Source organism: Crocuta crocuta, unplaced genomic scaffold (assembly GCF_008692635.1).
Source record: "Crocuta crocuta isolate KB4526 unplaced genomic scaffold, BGI_CrCroc_1.0 scaffold262, whole genome shotgun sequence".
NCBI lineage: Eukaryota > Metazoa > Chordata > Mammalia > Carnivora > Hyaenidae > Crocuta > Crocuta crocuta.
The window spans coordinates 207,211-226,831 of NW_027528869.1; the positions used below are offsets into that span (position 1 = coordinate 207,211).

At 34.9% G+C, this 19,621-nt stretch overlaps 1 protein-coding gene and 1 pseudogene across 2 annotated transcripts in view; both read right to left on the reverse strand.

Moving 5' to 3' along the window:
* Positions 1 to 19,621, reverse strand: part of PIK3C2G (phosphatidylinositol-4-phosphate 3-kinase catalytic subunit type 2 gamma) — a 326,049-nt gene that overhangs the window by 184,915 nt on the left and 121,513 nt on the right. For both annotated transcript variants that reach the window (XM_077756378.1, XM_077756377.1), the window contains 2 exons: positions 12,031 to 12,124; positions 6,731 to 6,825 (listed from right to left, as the gene is read on the reverse strand). In XM_077756378.1, the coding sequence (XP_077612504.1) occupies positions 6,731 to 6,825; positions 12,031 to 12,124 (189 nt within the window). The remainder of the gene's footprint in view (positions 1 to 6,730; positions 6,826 to 12,030; positions 12,125 to 19,621) is intronic.
* LOC144225200 (26S proteasome regulatory subunit 4 pseudogene) lies at positions 9,483 to 10,877 on the reverse strand (annotated as a pseudogene).

A 19,621-nucleotide genomic window follows, 5' to 3' on the forward strand; every position in this document is an offset into this window, starting at 1 on the left:
CCTACTTTACGAGTTAGGGATCACGTTGTATTACATAAAGATTATACCAAGAGCCATGTGAAGGATGTATGGGCTGGAGATAGATAAGAATAGAAAACAAACAAACAAAGAAACAAAAACAATTAGAAGGCTGTTGCAACAGTACAAGTAGGTAATACTGATGGCTTGAGCTAAGGTGCTAGCCATAGAGATAGAAAGGGGACAAATTTAAGAAATAGTTATGAGAAACTTAAGGACTGACTGAATGAGGAAGGAGACTGGATAAGAATAATGCCTCTCTCACTGGGTGTTATATAGAGACCAACTTGACAATAAACTACTTGTTAAAAAAAAAAGAATGCCTCTCAGATTTTCTGTATTGGGTATCTTGATAGTGGCTGTCAACCAGGATACTGCATATAAAAAAAGAGGTTTGGACATAGTGTGGGCAAGGATTGAAAAAGAAAGGGAGGGTAGGGATATTTAATTCAGTTTTGGACTTCTTGGGCTGAGATACCAGTTACCCACCATAGCTACATAAATAATAATGAGCCATCTAAGTAAAATGGTTTAAAAATATACCCATATGTAAAATCACTTGGCAATACAGAATTTTTGGACAAAAGACATTTTTAGAGGATGTCTGCCAAAATGATGATGATTCTTAAGGAGTTAGGCAATAGTCTTTTTTGTCTGTTGAGATTAATCTTAGTTTTTGAAAAGAAAGCCAATTAATATATGTAAGGGTGTGTACTGCTTTTCCTTTCATGTCCTTTTTCTCTGCAATTTGATGGCCAAATTTCTTGAGTCATCCACATTGTTTCACCTCCATGGCAGACAATGCTTTGGGTTTACCAGGTCAAACAGCATTTTGCTTCTGTACATAGATATATACATGGTCCACTTTCTTATATTCCATTGCATGTAGGTGGGGCCTTACTGACTTTTGATCTATGAAATGTAGGCAAAAGTGGCATGTGCTCCTTCTAGACCTGGCACCTGAAAATACTTTTGATATGAAGCTCTGGTTTTATCTCTTCTTTCAATACCTTGAATTATAGGTACAGGGAATCTGAGTGAGAACTCGAAATTTGGGGGATGACTGAACCGTAAGATAGAAGCCTAGCAAGTAATAGCAATGTGCTGATACATTCCCGTTCTGCTACCAGTCCAGATCTTTCTCTTGGTCTTTAGGTTTCTATATCTAATTGCTTACTGGGTTTTTTTACTTAGAAGGAAACTAACGATGAATTTTGCTTACCTTTTATTATTGCCAAGTTCTAGACTGGAGTATGGGAATTTATTTTCTAGCTCATTTAACTTGATGAAATGGGATGACTTGAATTTCATTAGCATATTGCTGGTTGCTTAAGTAAATAGTGTTTTTGAGAAAACTGAGTGTTGGTTTTATATAATATAAAGTCCTGCTTTTATATAGTATGTATTAAATGATAAATACAAATGGAGTCTAAGAAAATTACTCAGGAATTGTTTTCTTATCACTCATGGTTTCATTGTAAAACTAAGAGAACAGATTTAGTGTTTCAGGTATGAATCAGGAACCACATAAAAAAGTTCTGGGAAAAACCTACTGTTTCCTTCAAAACTCTTTCAAGTAAACAGTGTTTTTGAAGCTTACTTCACACACTTACTAATTAATATTATAATTGATAGCACTTGTGGGTCATACTGACACCTAAAGGCAAAAACTCTGAGTATTAGATATAAAGATCTCAATTTGGGATATTGTTTTCTCTTCAGTTTTGCTTTCAAGTTAAGGAAAAACCACTACTTTAGTACTTGAAAGAGTTCCTAATTATTGATAGAAAGACAGACAAACATTTTATGAATTCTTTGAGTTGCACATTTTTTGGAAGTAGATACTGAATTGCCAAGAGACCTAAATTGGGCAATAGATGTCATTAAAAATATATTTTAATCTCAGTTCTTTAGCTAGCCAGATGATTGTAATTGGATGAAACACTTAACTTGCTGAAATCCTTTTCTGGATGAAAAAAAAGTACTATAGCAGTTGATTCCTAAGGTTCCATTCAACTCCCAAATCCTGTAATTCTATGAATATTTATTAGTCTATTCATTTTGGAAGCCAAATTCAAATATTATTAAAAGACAAAGACAATTACTAAACAGAATGTCTTTTTATTGACCACATATTTTATTGGCTAAAATAAGGCTGTATTCTGATTGGGAAACAATGAAAATTAAGCAGTATAATGCTGTTTTTCAAGGCCTTACCCCAAATCTTTAGCATAAACAATGACAGAGGAAGACTGGTATTATTATAGGGACACCAGATTACTATGTAAGGAAGCAGTGATACAATGGCAGTGACTACTCTATTGAAAAATTGTTGGAGAGTGGATTAGAAAGTTCAATTCCCAAAGGCCAGATTTGGTCTAAGTTACAACATTTGAGGTCGGTATGTATGCACAAAATGTTCATTTTTACAGCTCTTTACTTTTTAAAAAAACAAAATAAAAGAAGTTGAAGGGGAAATATATAAACTAGGGATAAATTCAAGGTTGAACTTTATTCCTAGATTTTGCATTGATTTGAGGTAGAACTTTGTATAAAATTCAAAAATTCTATTTCATATGTATTTTAAAAAAATAACACAAATGCTTTAAGAGAATTAATTTAAAATTGCATTGTTTTAAAAATATTTTTATTTAAAGAACTATATAAGATTTTATCACATAAAATAGAAATAAAACAGAAAAAAAAACAGCTGTTCCTATACTGTTCCTTAACTAGAAAATTATGCTAGTGATTTTTAATGATTATAACATAAAATGCACACTTTCTTAAAAATATCACTTTTTTCAGGTTGGTTGAGGTAAAGAATAACTATTGTTACCTTAGCAAATTGCTTTATAGTAGAGATTTTATCCTGTGTATACTTTTCTGAGAACAATATGTGAAAGATGATTATAAGAGATCAATATTAAATGACAGCAAGCCGTAACTTTCCCTTATAAAAAAGTAAAGCAACAATTTATTATTCATTACATTGTAATGGTAAAAGGTGAATTAGTAGTAATGTAATGATTCTAGAAGGTAAAGGACTGAGGCTTTAAAACCTTTTATTGATTCTGTATCATGCGTGCTCTATTACACTGTGATAACTCTGTAAAGTACAGCTCTTTACTCTTTCTTCAGGGAGCATTTCAGATACCAAAATAGAGGGCATTTACCTCTTTTGTGTATACATCTGTATGCCTGTATCGATATTTAACTCTGACAGAATGGGAGTGCACGTTTAGGCTTTTCTATTTACTTGATGGCCAGCCCTGTCTCTCTACCTTGTGGTTATATTTTGCATGGATCACTGTGAGGTGGACATATTTGTTGTCATTTCTCTCCTTCTACTTTTTTCCCACCACAGAGCCAGTGGGCTCTTCCCTGCTGCCTGGATGCTACTGTGTTGTTAACCTGTGAGCTTGTCTAGGCAAGAACTGTGCTGTTTTATCCTTAACAGTTCAATGATGTCTAGTATGTCAATGTTTGTTACATAAATGAACAAATGCTAATCTAATTCATCATAAGCACTATGCTCTGCATATATGTATTTCCACATTAGAAGAAAACCTCTGGGAGGGAACAATACTTAACCTAAAGGAGTGATTCACTAAGGATAGAATTTCAGGCATCAAGAGTGACATATTTAGGAGAAGGGGTGAGAGGGACCTATGTGACTTCAAATCACATGATGCAAAATTTCCACCTTATTTTGCTTTCTTATAGAGTAGTCCCTCATTTGAGAAATTGCCCCCAAATTCTAGAGGAGAAAAGTTTAGGACAGAGTGTTTAGAAAATGCATGGGAAAATTTTTCATCGTCTCAATTTTATGAGTGGCATATTAAAGCGCATAGGACTTGATCCTTCAACACCACCGCCACCTTGGGAACTCCTTGTGGTGCCAGAAATACCATGGCCTTAAGTCATTCAGGACCAGCAGGAATTGCTGCAATGACTTGTTCTTTGGGCCCTAATTCCTGACTTCTGCTCAGTCTCCCTTCAATCCAGTCTTGACTTTACTAGTGATATGCATTGCCTAATACCTGATTGGGTCAATCTCCAGATACTGCCCTAGCCTTGCCAGCTCTGGTTTGGCATCAAGTCTGATTGACTGCTCAAGCAGCTCTCTTCTGCCCCCTTCTGTCACAAGTCTGCATGTGCATAGCTGGGCCCAAGTAACTTAATCCCATTCATTCATTCAAAAATAATTTATTGAATATTTTGCAAACACCATGCACCATACTAGCAAAAATTAGTAATAGTACTGTACAGAAACAAAATTGCTGCACTTAAAAGTTTGAAAAATGGGAGTTACATCTCAGGCTTTCCCTCACTTTGGAGGGAAGTGTTCTCCTTCACTTTGAAGGGAACACTTTCAGATTTTTGTAATATATGACTTAAGTAACAATTTATAAGGGAATCATGTTATAAATACATCCCACCACAGAGATTTTGATTCAAACTGGGTTTCTCTTGGAGCTTATTCATTCAGACTTAAGAGTATGAAAGATGGCAGTATTGCTGCACAATTTATGACAGATCCTATAGCATATTGATACTCTAATTAAACAACAACAACACATATTTTAAATTCTTTACATTAAATAAAGAAATGCTTAGCTTAAGTCAGGTGGTAGAGCTATTTAGGAGATATGGAGTTACAAGGCTTGATAAACAACTGGACATGTTAGTGAGGAACAGGAAAAGTCCAAACCCTGGGTGAGCAGGGCAAGATGTTGAGTTCAGTGTTGAACATACTGACTCTGAGGAAGGGACAGCTCATCCAAGTGAAAAAAGAATCATTAAATTATATGGATCTCTACTTTTTTTTAATTGTTTAGGTGTATCATGGAAGGTCTGAGCTGCATCTTTAACATTTAACTCAAACACTCTACGTACAAATATTCCCTAAACTTGATGCTAGGTTCAAGCCATTTTTTAAAACTCTGGGACATGTTTTAAATACAATTAATATTATTTCATGCTTAGGATATTTTTCCTGATATGTTTTAAATTTAAGGTTTCAAAAGATGCAGGGATTTTAAAATCTCCCTTCTTGTTTTCGTTTTCCTCTTCCCATACTCTCACAAATAAACACTCAAGAACAAACATTTCATTTATAATTTATATTCTTTTCTATTCTTCTATCTTACTCTCTTTTTGAATCAGTGAGAGGCAAAGTGTGCTTTGTTGTTTATCTTTCTTTTCTTCATTAGGGTGAGAATTATACAGAGAAAGACCTTCCTCCCAATTCTTTGGAAAGTGTAACATAATTAAATTTATTGTGAACTTGGAAGTATGACATTGATTTTACAACTTTCTTTGCATTCACTGTTGCCTTTCAAATGACTCCAATTTTCACACTCTACTTTAGCAAATGAAGGACTTACCATGGTGGCACAAGTATTACAACAGTCATTACTATAGTAAAGAAGTCCTTAATTCATTCTATTTTTTAAGATATTTTTAAAATTATATTTCTATATATTTATTATATTTTCATTCAAATATTTAAATCTAGATCATTCCCAGGTCACGTTACTTTTTCATATACTTTCATTTTCATAAATACATGTTAAAAAAAGTGAAAAGTGAAAAAAAAGTGAAGTTTTAAGGGAAACAACCACTGAGTTTGACAGAGTCCTAGTTTTACTATGAAAGCAGACCACCGAATGTCTCCACTGAACTTTCCCTAGCTAGGTAGTAGCTCATTGAAAACCTGGGGAGAATAAGACTTCATTCAGAGCTTCATTCAGTGAACAGCTCAGTGCTGGTCATGCGTCTGATGCCTCACTGTACTGACATTGTAGAGGAAAATGTTCTGCTTTTCATATTAGGTATTTAAAATGAGAATGAACATCAAAATAAACATTGGTGGCTGATAATTTCTTGTATCTCTACTTTGCTATGAAATGTTTGAGTTATTTTCATGGGAAAAGTGATGTCAACATGAGTAACATTCCTTGAAGAAAAACATACTCAAAAGTTAGACTTTTTTTCTACTAATTAAAGTTCTTCACTAGCAATTGAAGCTAGTAAATGATGTCTGCCATACATATGTGAGGACAAAAGATAGATCTACTTAATTTGTAATTATAAGTTTTATGAAGGTGAATCCACGAGTTTAGTAATAAAAGTAGGAAGTATGGCCTCTAATGAATATCATATTCAATAGGATCAAGAATAGGTGATAATGGAAGAAATTCTGAAATCTCTTAAGTTTTATTTCTCCACTAACAATATTCAAAGTTTATGTTTGGAGAAAAGTTGACTGCCCTAGGGATTTGCAACACCAAGTATATATTAGCCTTCACTATTTACTACTGAATTGTACAAAAATTACTTTTAAAACGCACATTCTTCCCAAACATCCACTATCTTATAACTAGATTTTATCCTGAAATCTTCAATGAATAGATATGACCACAAATAGCACAGGTGATTTAAAACTACAGGAAAGGTATCATCCAAATTCCAAATTCCGATTGAATATAAACAGGAGCAACTGTACAAAAGAAGATTTTGAAGATGATGACAGTTAAATTATACTCATAAATAAGAATAACCTTGACAAACACTCAAATTTGGCAGAGTTTTAAGTGGAGGTTTATATCAATTACAAGGTAAGAAATCTTTCACCTCTTCCAAAGCCCCATGGAGAGAAATTGACAGTTTAAAAAAAGGCATCCTGTCCTATTTTACTTAATCTTACCAGTAAAGACGATGGGCAATCTGGGTGCTTTGCAATGAACGGTGCAATAGGAGTTGTACCAGAGGACTTTCAAGGTTCCATTCAAATTTGACAGCCTGAAGTAAGAGATATAATTACTTACTCCTCTTCTCAGTAACCAAATTACAGCAGACTACAAAGGGGCTTAAGAGGCTTAAGAAGAGACAAGGGGAAACTGCATAAATGTCTTAACAAAATGTTAAAATCATATTTGATAACCTAATTAGCTGGTGTATAATAACATAAAACACACACATCACACAATTTGGATTTGTGTAGTCTCTTTCATATATCTGCTTTAGAATCACAGGATAATAAATGGTTGATGGAGTTCAACCATGCCTAAGAGAAGAATCCAGAAATGTACAAAACTAAATAATGTCATGATTAGTGTCCTAGATATAAAAATGGCACTATTAAACAACAGATATTTCTCCTCTTTGAGGAATGACACTAATACATGTTCAAAGCCTTAACTGAAATCACCAATATTTATGTCAATATTAACCTACAGAACTTGACACTTTACTTAGAGGTTTCAAAGCTGACTATTGCCACCCTAAACTATCCATCCCCCAATCCTTTGTCTCATCTCCACTGTGAACAGCTCTTTAGTATTTTCTAGGATGTCCAGCCTGGTGGGAAACACAGACAGCAATGGCAGCCCCTAATATCCTATGGACCTAATTCAGAACTCCACCTGGCAGGGACTTTACTATCAGCAGGCAGTACCTGGGCCCCATCATCATCCTAGAAATCTGAATATGTTTTGAAAATGAAAACCAGGCTCTCTTGATAAAAATTTCCATCCCTGCTTAATAGGCAAGGCTTCTATCTTTAGCTGGTCAATAGCCATTTAAGTCTTACACGCACGGACACTCACACAGAGAATTTAAGCCAGATTATATACAATAGTACAGACAGCAGATAAAAGTGGGCACAACATGCATTCACATACACACCTGAAGAAATGCCTCAATATGCTGACCATACTTGAGGATGAGAAAGTTGATAAATTCCTAAGGTATAAGAGTGCCAAAGATGATCTCAGCAAATTTGCATAAACTCTAGATGCTGTCTGAATGTGTAAAGACCATAATGTATGTTGTCTTAAACTACAGCTATGGCTTTCTTTCACTTGCTTGCTAATACTAGGATGACAAGGTCATAAGTTGTGTTTATGCCCTAATAGTATATCAGATAAGCACATGAACAAGAGAGGTGTCTTAGAATTTACTTCCAGGCTTTTCTTTTTAGATTGCCCCATTATTTCTTCTTGATGCAGAACTACTTGTTGCTTTAAATTGCTCCATTGTTTCTAAACTATGAAGCATCACTGTGTACTGGTACAATTTCCTCCTAAATCCTACCTTACCATCTAGGAGACAGGCAATCTTTCTGGTGCACACTGAATTATTATGAAGTGTTCTTGGAACCTACCCACATGGTGTTGACCTGTGGTTTGCAGTAACTTCTGGGTCTGTGTCTTAATTGCTTTCTACCTATGAACAATATGTTCTGTGTTTGTTATGGTCTTACAGTCGTATCTTACTGCTTTAATATATCCAGCATAATTCTAACAAGATAATACATAAAATAACATTCTTCAAGAAAATAATCAATGGGGTAGAAAATCTTATGTTTCAAAAGTTTTTATGTTTTTAAAGTTTTGAAGGCAGGAGAGAACATGGGAGTAGAACGGCAAATTTTATAACACATGGTTTGAAAATTCTTCCTAGCTTGATTTATTTTTCTAGTTATTTCTTTCAACCTCAAAACATTTTATAATCTTCATTTTTTTTCAAATATTTATTTATTTTTGGGAGAGTGCAAGCGAGGGAGGGGCAGAGAGAGGAGGACAGAGGATGGGAAGCTGACTCTGCATTGACGGGCTGACAGCAGCGAACCAGATGTGGTGCTCGAACTCATGAACTGTGAGATAATGACTTGAGCTGAAGTTGGATGCTCAACTGACTGAGCCGTTCGGTGCCCCTATAATCTTCATTTATTTTTTATTTTTATTTTTTTAATTTTTTAAAGTATGTATGTATGTATGTATGTATGTATGTATGTATTTAGAGATCAGAGAGAGCACAAGGAGGGGAGGAGCAGAGAGTGAGGAGGAGAGAAAAATCCCCAGCAGGTTCCACACAGCATGGAGTCTGACACAGGGCTCAAACCCATGAACTGTGAGATCATGACCTGAGTCGAAGTTAGACGCTTAACCAGCTGAACCACCCACGTGCCTCTATAATCTTCATTTTTAATTAGGGAGTAGTTGAGTGCTCCCTAATTTTACTTCTGTGCATGTACTATGTTGGATTGTGTCTGCACCTTGTCTTATGAATTTGGATTTGCAGGCTTATGGCTCTCAGCTATATTCCTGGTGCCTAGTGGATTGATTCAGAATGCCATTTTCAAAAAATTTTGTAAAAAGTTATTTTATGTTTTTAATTTGGGTAAGGTAGAGCATGTTGCCTATACTCATGAGTCATGAGATAATAATGGTCCTACAAAAGTTAGATTAATTTTTATTTTTACTACACCATCCTGCCAAGTATAGAAAAATCACAACTATAAGGATGGGGAGAAGTAACTATATGGTACAACTACTTTTTTTTTTTTTTTTAGGAGGGAGTCGCTTTATTGAGGGGAGAACACTGCACGTGGCTGACACATGAAGGCAGCCTGGGGGGGCGCCCTATACATCAGGCTCAGAAAGGGATATGGGGGGGTTTGCTAAGAAAGATCAACTGGATGAGGTTCCTCTGGCAGCTTCCTGACCATCTCCTTGAAGGCAAATGTGGCTACAGGTAGAGTCCCTCAGGGGTGCCTTCTTGTTTTTTATAAAGAACATTTTCTTTAGATTTTTTAAAGTCTTCATTTGTTACTTTTATCCTGCGTTCTCTCAAGGCCATCAGACCGGCTTCTGTACAGATTGCCTTGATGTCGGCCCCAGAGAGGTCTTCTTTAGCCATGATCAAGTCATCCAGGGTCACGTCATCGGCCAGCGTCATCCTGCTTGTGTGGATCTGAAAGATGTGCTTCTTAGTCTTTTCATCGGGCAGGGGAACTCAATTTTCCTGTCAATGCGGCCTGGTCTGCAAAGTGCTGGATCCAAAGTTTCTATTCGGTTTGTGGCCATGATAACTTTCACGTCACCCCTTGAATCAAATCCATCCAACTGGTTCAACAGTTCCAATATTGTTCATTGAATTTCTCTTTTGCCACCGGAATTTGAGTTATACCTTTTTGTTCCAATGGCATCAATTTCATCAATAAACATGATGGACGGTGCGTGTTCTTCTGCAACTCAAAACAATTCCCGAACGAATTTGGGCTCATCACCTAGGTACTTCTGAATAAGTTCAGAGCCAACCACTCTTAGGAAAGTGGCTGAGGTTTGGTTTGCTACTGCTTTGGCTAATAAGGTTTTACCTGTGCCAGGTAGTCCGTAGAGAATGACCCCTTTTGGGGGCTTTATACGCATCTCTTCGTAATATTCAGGATGAGTGAGAGGGAGCTGCACAAATTCCTTAATTTCCTGGATCTGGTTGTCCAAATCCCCAATATCAGTATAAGTTTCCTGGGGGGCCTTTTCTATCTTCATCACTGTGACCAAGGGATCCGTGTCATCCATGAGCACCCCTACGACGGCATGTACCTTGTGGTTGAGCAGGACTGAAGAGCCTGGTTCCAGCAGGTCCTTGTCTACAAAGGAAAGAATGCTGACGTAGTGTTCTGAGCCCACAGATGTGGACACGATGGCATGATGGTCATCAATTATCTCTTCCAACGTTCCTACCGACATTGGGGTCCCCCTCAGATCATCCACCTTTGATCTTTCCTCCTCTTGCTTTTCTTCTAAAGGTTTCATTTGTTCCTGATTTCTAATGAATTCTTCCTCCATGAGAAGGTAGTCTTTAATTCTCTCTAACTTCAGTAATTTTAAGCGGCACTGAGTGTGAGGTGTCACCAGTGGCAGCTTGCTGGCAGCATTTGGTCCCTTTGTTTTCTTCTTCTTTTTCCCCACTCTAGTTGGTACAGGAGGTTCGTATTTCTTTTTCTTGTCCTTGTCATCCTTCTTGCCACCTCTCTGGCCATGACCACCACTCTGACTTTGACCCATCTTGCTTCAGCCACTCAAACCTGGTACAACTATTTCTAAACCAGCTCTCTCTCTAGGAGTCCTTCAGAGAAGTGTATATTCCATGTGGAAAGCAATATGGTATTCGAGTCACTGACACATGTTTGCCCATTACTTTCAAAGTTCTCTGTCCTAAATGTTCAGAAGCTGAGGCACTTGGCATTTAAAACAGCTTGTAATTACAACCTGACCTTTCAGATAAGAACACATCTGAGTTACAAAAGCAAAACCAAAAAGTGAAAAATATAAAGACCACTATATTTGAATTACCTGTTCAGCCCTCATTTCATAGTCAACTTGGAAAAAAAATTCTGTTTTTTAGTTAGGGTATTACATGGTCATTTGTAAGATGTACAGTTGTTTATAATTTAAAATATTCGGACTAAATCAGTCTTTGTTCATATTTCTATATAAATTTATATTATTTTCTGAAATTACTCCAACATTCTCATATTTAATGTTATAGCTAAAATGTAGTATCTGTTGGCAGAATTAGGGTATTATCTTATAAAACTACTTTTATAGATTTATAATCAATGTTAGAACATCCTACGGGAAAGGCAAGAAACACATATATTATGAGGAGCTGCCTAGTAAAAGACTATTTTTCACATAACATTATTTGATTACTTTTTAATTGTTCTACATAGATGAAAAGATTTCATCGCCAGCATTTCCATTTCTTCCCCCTAGTTCTAATTAATAAGTGAAGTTCTTTAAAAAAAATTTTTTTATGTCTTTTAGACACTTTTTTGTAACTACCAATTTTGGCTAAAGAATTTCTATGTTACTCATATTGACACATGAACTGTAGTTTAGCTCCTGGGTATTGCTGACTTATTGGAAATACTTAAAAAAATTTTTTTTAATGTTTATTCATTTTTGACCCAAAGGCAGACAGAGCATAAGTGGAAAGGGGCAGAGAGAGAGGGAGACATAGAATCCAAAGCAGGATACAGGCTCTGAGCTGTCAGCACAGAGCTCGATGTGGGGCTTGAAATCATGAACCGTGAGATCATGACCTGAGATGAAGTTGGGCACTTAACTGACTGAGCCACTCAGGTGCCCTGGAAACTCTTTTTAGAAAATTATTAGTTAAAATTCTGGAATCCTTTGGCAGCTCTGCTGTTCTTACCTGAACTAGTTGTGGGAGATATTCTAGTAGTTCATCATTCAAGAGGTTGTCTAATTGTTGAACTGCCACTGTACGAATTTCTTGATCTGGAAAACTAATACAAAGTATACATATCTGTTATGCTATTAATTGTATGGAATAATTCATGATCAATGTCAGGGAGAAAAGAGAATGAATTCCACCCCCAGCACGTAAGATAAAATAATAATCTCACAATCAATTAAGATGATTATTAGCACCAAATTATTATTCTTCCACATTCTGCACTCTCGTGTGAACTGCAGTAAAATGCCCTTTCAACTAGATATTCTTGGAAACTTGGATTTAAGTCAAAATTGCTAGCTTTCTTGTCTATAAAGGATTGTAGGATAACTAAAATCTTTTCTGAAGTGTACGAAAATCTTTGCCATACATTTTGTTAAGTAAATTATTACCAGCCGGAGACCTGATGGCTTATATAATTAAAAATAGTATATAATATATTTAAATGAGTTTTGGCCAGGTCATAATGAAAAACCATAAATCTAAAGTACCTTACAATAAATAAACAACAATAATTTAATAAGACTAAATATTACTAGGATATGAAGTTCTTGAGGGTAAACTGTGCCTTATTCATTTTTGGACTGCTTTTATCTGTTATAAGATTAAGCACCCATTAGACACTTAATAAATGTTTGTTACTGAACTTAATTTATGAAAGTATTTAGCATTTGAAAATCTATTCCCAAAACAATTAATCCTCAAATGGGCTCCTCAGACTGCCATTATCGTGTTCTATCAGAAGAATTAGATTCAATTATCTCCAAGCTCCTGGGAAGTGCCTGGAGATAACTTTTGGCACCATACCATTTTGATATGATTTTGACATACTGCTTTGACATGATTAGATATAACTGGGGTTTTGGTGAGAAAAATTAATTTTAAATTAATATGTTTTTTGGAAAAAAATCAATATGCATAATTTAAAACTTGAAGGAACTACTTACAGTAATTGACTGAAAAAACAAGGTCATAAATAAACAAATAAAAGCCAAAAATCTTTTTGTATGGAAACAAACTGAATTCTTTCAACCATCAGGACAGAGTTCTGAAGATTGGCTCCCAATACTATGGAGATCAGGAAACCTTTTATTTATTTATTTATTTAAAAAAATTTTAAGGTTTATTTATTTTTGAGAGATAGAGAGAGATGGAGGGTGAGCATGGGAGGGGCAGAGAGAGAGGGCGACACAGACTCTGAAGCAGGCTTCAGGCTCTGAGCTGTTAGCACAGAGCCTGATACAGGGCTCAGGCTCACAAACCGTGAGATCATGACCTGAGCCGAAGTCGGATGCTTAACCAACTGAGCCACTCAGGTGCCCCATCAGGAAACTTTTAAAGTCTTTAATGTCCAGTCTCTTTTCAGCATATTAGGTTATTGAAGGGTGAAATGAATACTATGCAGCTACAGTGTCAAGAAACACCACTGGCTTACTATCTTTCGACTGTCCTTGATAGCAGTTTGAAATGTAATGCATAAATGTAATGTTTTACATAGTTTTTCTTAAGTTAAACTGAGCATTTTAATTCCAACAAAAATTTCACTTCCAAGGTTAGTCACTCAAAACCCTTATTTCTGACCTGCAAATACTTTTCCTATAATTTTCTCCCTTTGAAGGATCTAGCAGTAAGACCTAGTAAGAATTGTAGTCCAGATACATCTCCTGAAGTATTGCTAAGGTCAGAAGATCCCAGCATAACATCAAGCTCAGGTGAAGAGCAGAAAGTGTAATAAAAATGCAAAGCTAGGAGAAGGTCAGCTTGTTTTAGCACACTTAGACTACTTTCTCCTAACTAAATGTGATTGATTCTAATTTATTGCTCTCAATTACTAAGCCATTTGTCTGAAGCTTGTAGACATCAAGGTCAGTTTGAGGACAGTTTGAAGTCTTGGAGAAAAGAGTTACTTGGAACATTTTGCTGCCTAAGTGATGGCTTAAGTTAGATACTAGTCACCTATGCTTTTTTTGTGTGTGTATTTTATATTATTGATACTAATGAAAGCAGCGAAAGAAATATTAGAAACAAACATCACAATGAAAGAAAACTCCTTGGTGAACACTATTGTGTATTTATTTCCATATACTAGAATGTAAACTCCATGAAAGCAGAAATTTTTTCCTGTTTTGCTCACGGAGATGTCCCAAATGCCTCCAGATTGGTGAACACGCTCTACATATTTTTTTGAAGAATGTCTAAACAAAATTATCTTTCCAACTAAAACATCTCTACTACTATACTTTTCTATTATGGTCTGTGTTATTATCTGTCTTCAATCATGTAGATCTAAAGTTTTGAGTCATATTTTCCTTCTCTTTTGCCCTCTTCATTGAATTTCCACCCCTTTTCCATCGGGCAAAATTCAATTCATCTTTGAAGTCAAAACTCAAGGGCTGATTTACCTGGAAAGTTGTTTCAACTACTTCGTAGGCTCCTGTAGAGTTTATGAAACTCTTCTCAGTGGGGTTCTATATTATGTACTTGGCTGAGGGCAGGCTCATTCATTATAAATCCCTGATACAAGTACAGTTGAATAAAAAGTTCCTAGTAGTCTCATCTTTATATATAATCAGTTGCCAAGTTTGGTTGACTTTTCTATCCTCGTGACTCTAGCATTATGCCTGTTTTTAGTTTCTTTTGGAACTAGCTAGTCTAGGCCATAATTATCTCATGTTGGTACTAATATTTTTCATAGTAATACCTTATAAATTTCCCTAACTTATTTCTTTTTTAAATGTCTATTTATTTTGGGGAGAGTACAAGTGGGAGAGGGGCAGAGAGAGGGGGACAGAGGATCCAAAGCAGGCTCCGCGCTGACAGGCTGACAGCAATGAGGTTGAGCCTGATGTGGGGCTTGAACTCATGAACCTATAGATCGTGACCTGAACCAAAGTCAGATGCTCAACCAACTGAACCACCCAGGGCGCCTCCCCCCAAATTGTTTCTAAATTCACTTCTTATAAAACATTAAATTATTTTCTATTTCCAATGGGCCTCTCTTAGGCCCATACTGCTAATCTAGATAGCCACGGCTAGCCAAACATAAGATTTTTATCCTACTCTAAGACTGAATAAACTGCTCTGGCTGACTCACAGGTTATTTTTACTCTGAAAATGTCATGTGCATTCTCACCTTTGTGAGCACTGTAACCCCCCCTTGGAACAGCTTCTCTTCTCAAAATTTGAATTCTCCTTCAAAATGTGGTCAAATCCTCTTAAAGGTGACTACCCTAAAGTTTACTAATCTCTTTTCTGAACTCTAAGGGCACTGACTGGCTGACTTCATTGGGCAACTGGGTATGCTAGTGTTTATTAGAATTTATCTTTTTTATATATGCACCATCATTCTCAACTAGTGAATAAATCAACTGAAGATAAGAATTGTTCCTTCCTCCTTTTTTTCATCCGTAGGATTTAGCACCATGCTCCATACATGTTGGGTCATTAATAAAAATGCATTGATTGTGATGGTAATAATGCAAAAAATCATACTATTGAGCCCATTTATCTTGCTGTTCTCTGAAATAATTTACATTGGTAGCAATAGATTTAATTCAAAAATATCTCTTATACAAGTTCCAGGATTTTAAAATTTGTTTTCTCAGTCAAAAGAGTGAGAGAGGAAAAAAAAACAAAACAAAAAAAACAAATATGAAGGTAATAAAGAAGGATTTTTTTCAAACTTTTTCAGAAATAGGAGAACAAACACTAGTAACATCTACACACTCCAAAGGAAAAATTATATATTTGTATTAATATGTAAAAATGCTGGAAAGAACATTTTTACACATTAATGGAAAGGAATGGATCTTTTTATTCACTATGTTGTATTTAGTTTAGAAAGAAATGAAGGAGAAATTGCTAAGAAACTAACCACATGACACCCTGAGATGTGACTAAGGCTGAACAACAGTGAAGCATATCCAAAGATAGCTTTCATTTGATTATTTTGGGAAGAGTTGGCCACATTAAAAGAGACATTGGCAGTGTTAGGGAAGCTCCTGGGAAATGTGCCCCTTAGTATATTACTGGCAATGTATAGCAACATGTATTAAAAAAATTTTTTTAATGTGATTATTCCTTGATCTATTTACTTTTGAGAATTCATCCCAAAAAGATAATCAGAGAGATATATATAAGAATATATGTAAGTGGAAATAACATAAGTGTCTAAAAATAGAAAGTTAACTAAAGCTATGACCATATGGTAGAATACATATAGTCTAAAAATGTTAAAAGAATATTTAATAATATGAAAATATTATGAAAAATGTATGCAGTATAATACCAGCATGTACATAAAAATGTGCATATTTCTCCATAGGCTTGATAAAAAGATGAGAAAAATAAAAATATTAATACCACATATCTGAATATTAATACTAAATTTCATGGATGACAACCTTTTTAAGCTTAATTTTTTTAAGTCTTTCAAATTTTCTACATGAAAGTTACTAAAATATAATGATTTTTAAAAAGTAAGGCTCATTTAACTAATTATGAATATATTTGAATAAGTACAAGTTCATTTTCAATACTAAAAAAACCCTCAAAATCATATGCCTCTTTAAGAGTAAACATCATTGTGTAAAAGAACAAGTATATTTTTGTGCTGACTTAAAATTTTTTTTTTAGTATAATAGGTCCAAATAGGGATCTCAGCCTCTAGAGAATTTATGCTTAATACCTTTTCAGGGCCTGGAACCCAGGCAAAGATCAATGGACAAATATGTTCCACAAATCTTGGCATTTCTTCCCTGTGATGTTGTCTGAAACTGTTTAAACATTCTCCTGGGATATAGTTATTGGCATTTCATGCTCAGTGACACATTCCTCAATGAGGTGAGGGCTACCCATATTTTCTGACTGTCATGTGATATTTACAGACTGAAATGTCATATGTGACAGAAGAACTACAACTTATTTTGAATTTTCCACAAGCCAGGTTATTGTACTTTCCAATGACCTGATTTTCTTGAAATATATACATAATTCCTGCCAATAATAAAGCAGGAGCCGCTCTCTAGTGATTCTGCTAACCTTGGGACTACTAATTACTAGAGGCACAAATATGATACCTTGAATAGAAACAAAAGTACCATTAGAAGATTCATGAGGCTGATATTAACTAGGTCCTCATTTACTTAAATTTGTAAGAAACTTCCTTATATTCATTCAGAAAATAGATCATTTACAATGTAATAAATGGTTATCTATCAGATTTGAGATATTAACAAGATACAAGGTCAGTAAAATTCTATTATTTTTTGGAGAGGAGATTATGTAAAGGTGAAAGGAATTTTCATTTATTATGAATTTTTAAGATTAGGTGTAACAAGAATTCATGTGAAGTAATCACTTCTTTAAGGTTATTCATTTTAATTGCTCATTTAAGTAAACTTTAGGTTACCTAATTTACTTTCCAAGCATGTCTTAACAGGGGAGCAAAACCAATTTTGATCAAAAGCAGAACATCAGACTGTCTTACTATTCAGTTTTATATGAGTTTCATGAGCAGTGATTCTTTCTAGTCAGGGTTTAGTTTCCTCTAAATTGAGCTAACAATTGAGTTTCTGCCCTCTGTAAAGGGACATAATACCACAGCTAAGATAAATATAACTCTGTACAATAATTTTTAAGGAAGTATTTAAAAATTGCACATGGTCCATTGTCCAATGAGTTCATTTAGACACAAAAAATATGTCTTGAAGACTAGGATTGTAAAAGTTAATAAAAGGAATCTAATATGTAGTTAAAAAACTTAAAGGTGAAAAAATTAAGTAAAATCAAAGCAACTTCAAGATAAATATTTTCAAAGGAAATTTAGGGAAATATCAACTCTGTCTTTTGCCAACAGTGTATACACAAAGTTTATGGTCAAGCGGAGGATTAAGGTAGAATGGCAATCCTTACATGGGTAGGAAAGGAAGAGTATCAAGTATGTAGGAAACTCTTTAGTTCAAGGTGGAAGTCAAAACAACTGACAAGTGTTTAAGGTTGCTGTGCAACAGATTCTTCTGCATTGGGTCTCAAGACCTTTTTAGCACTCTTAATTATGGAAGATTCCAAAGAGTTTTCATTTATGTGAGTTGTATCTATCAAGAGTTGCCAATTTAGAAACAAAACCAAGACATTTAAGAAATATTTATCAATTCATTTAAAATATCAATAACCCCTTTACATGTTAACATAAACAATATATTCCTATGAAAAATAGCTATGTTTTCAAAAACAAAGAAAATATTTAGAGAGAAGAGTGATACTGTTTTAGATTTTTGTAAATATCTGTAATGTCTGGCTTAATAGAAAACAGCTATGTTCCCCTATCTGTTTCTGTATTATATCTATTGCAATATTGCACGTCAAAAAACACTCTACACCCATGAATGAATGCATGTGACAATGGCAAGTGACATACTAGGATTATTATGGAAAAATCTTGACCTTGAAATACCCCTCTAAGCACCTAAGGGACTGCAAACCTAATCTTGAGAACATAGTTTTGGCATGTGTTATTGTTGTGGGCCTGTAAGTCAAGAAATCAGCACTTGTGGTCTGTTTTGAAGACAGCAGTACATCAACTTATCTTTTACCTGAATGAAAAATTGGCTTTGAAGTCATATGACCAACACTCAGATTTGGGAATCATCATTTCTCCTCTCTTTCCTTAATCATTTACAACTCTTCTCAGAGGGCTATAGGAATATTACCAAGGATCGCGACAACCTTCAACAGGACCAGTGGCATCATGAAGTGAAATTTTAACAGAAAAATACACCTTTCAATTTCTTTCATTTGACTTGTTATTTTATCTTTTCTATTCCTTTCTCATTTTCTCCCTGTATCATTATTTTTCTCTTTTGTTCTTCTTTTTCTAGTTTGAAAAATGATACAAGGTCAATATCTTGTTCAAAGAATTTTTGAAGTGATGAGTAAAAGCCAACTATGATGTAACAAATGTCAACCTTTTAAAAAAAGCAACTTTGGGTAAAATGAAAAGCAAAGAAATCTGAGATCAAATTTAAGTGTAACAGAAATGTCAGACTTCAGAATACATAGTAAGAATTCATGCAGAATGCCATGAGGCTATTCACAGTTAAAAGCTGCAATGTCAGGTTAGAATTAGAAAACTATCAGAAGTACAGAACAGTTTCTCCAGCAGGTTTTGAGTCTGATGACACAATCAGCATCAGCTTGGAAGAAAAATGTCAATATGAATGTATTTGCTATTTTTCTAGTACTAAAAAATGATCAGATTTGACAGAAGAAATTCTTTTCTAGGGAAAGTGGGGAATAAGGATTCTTTAAGATGATTGTAAATCTCTAACCACTGAATAATTCATGTTCGTTCAAGGATTTTCACATGATTGCAGAATATTAGAACTCAATGAAACTTGGAGACCTGGTTCAATCTCCTGATTATACAGATGAAGGAACCTAAATTCAGAGGGTTTGAGTTGTTTGCTCAAGGCCATTTGTTAGGGCACTGACGCTAGAATCCAAATACCCAGAACACTAATGCCAGTAGGCTTTCTATAGTACTTCTAGC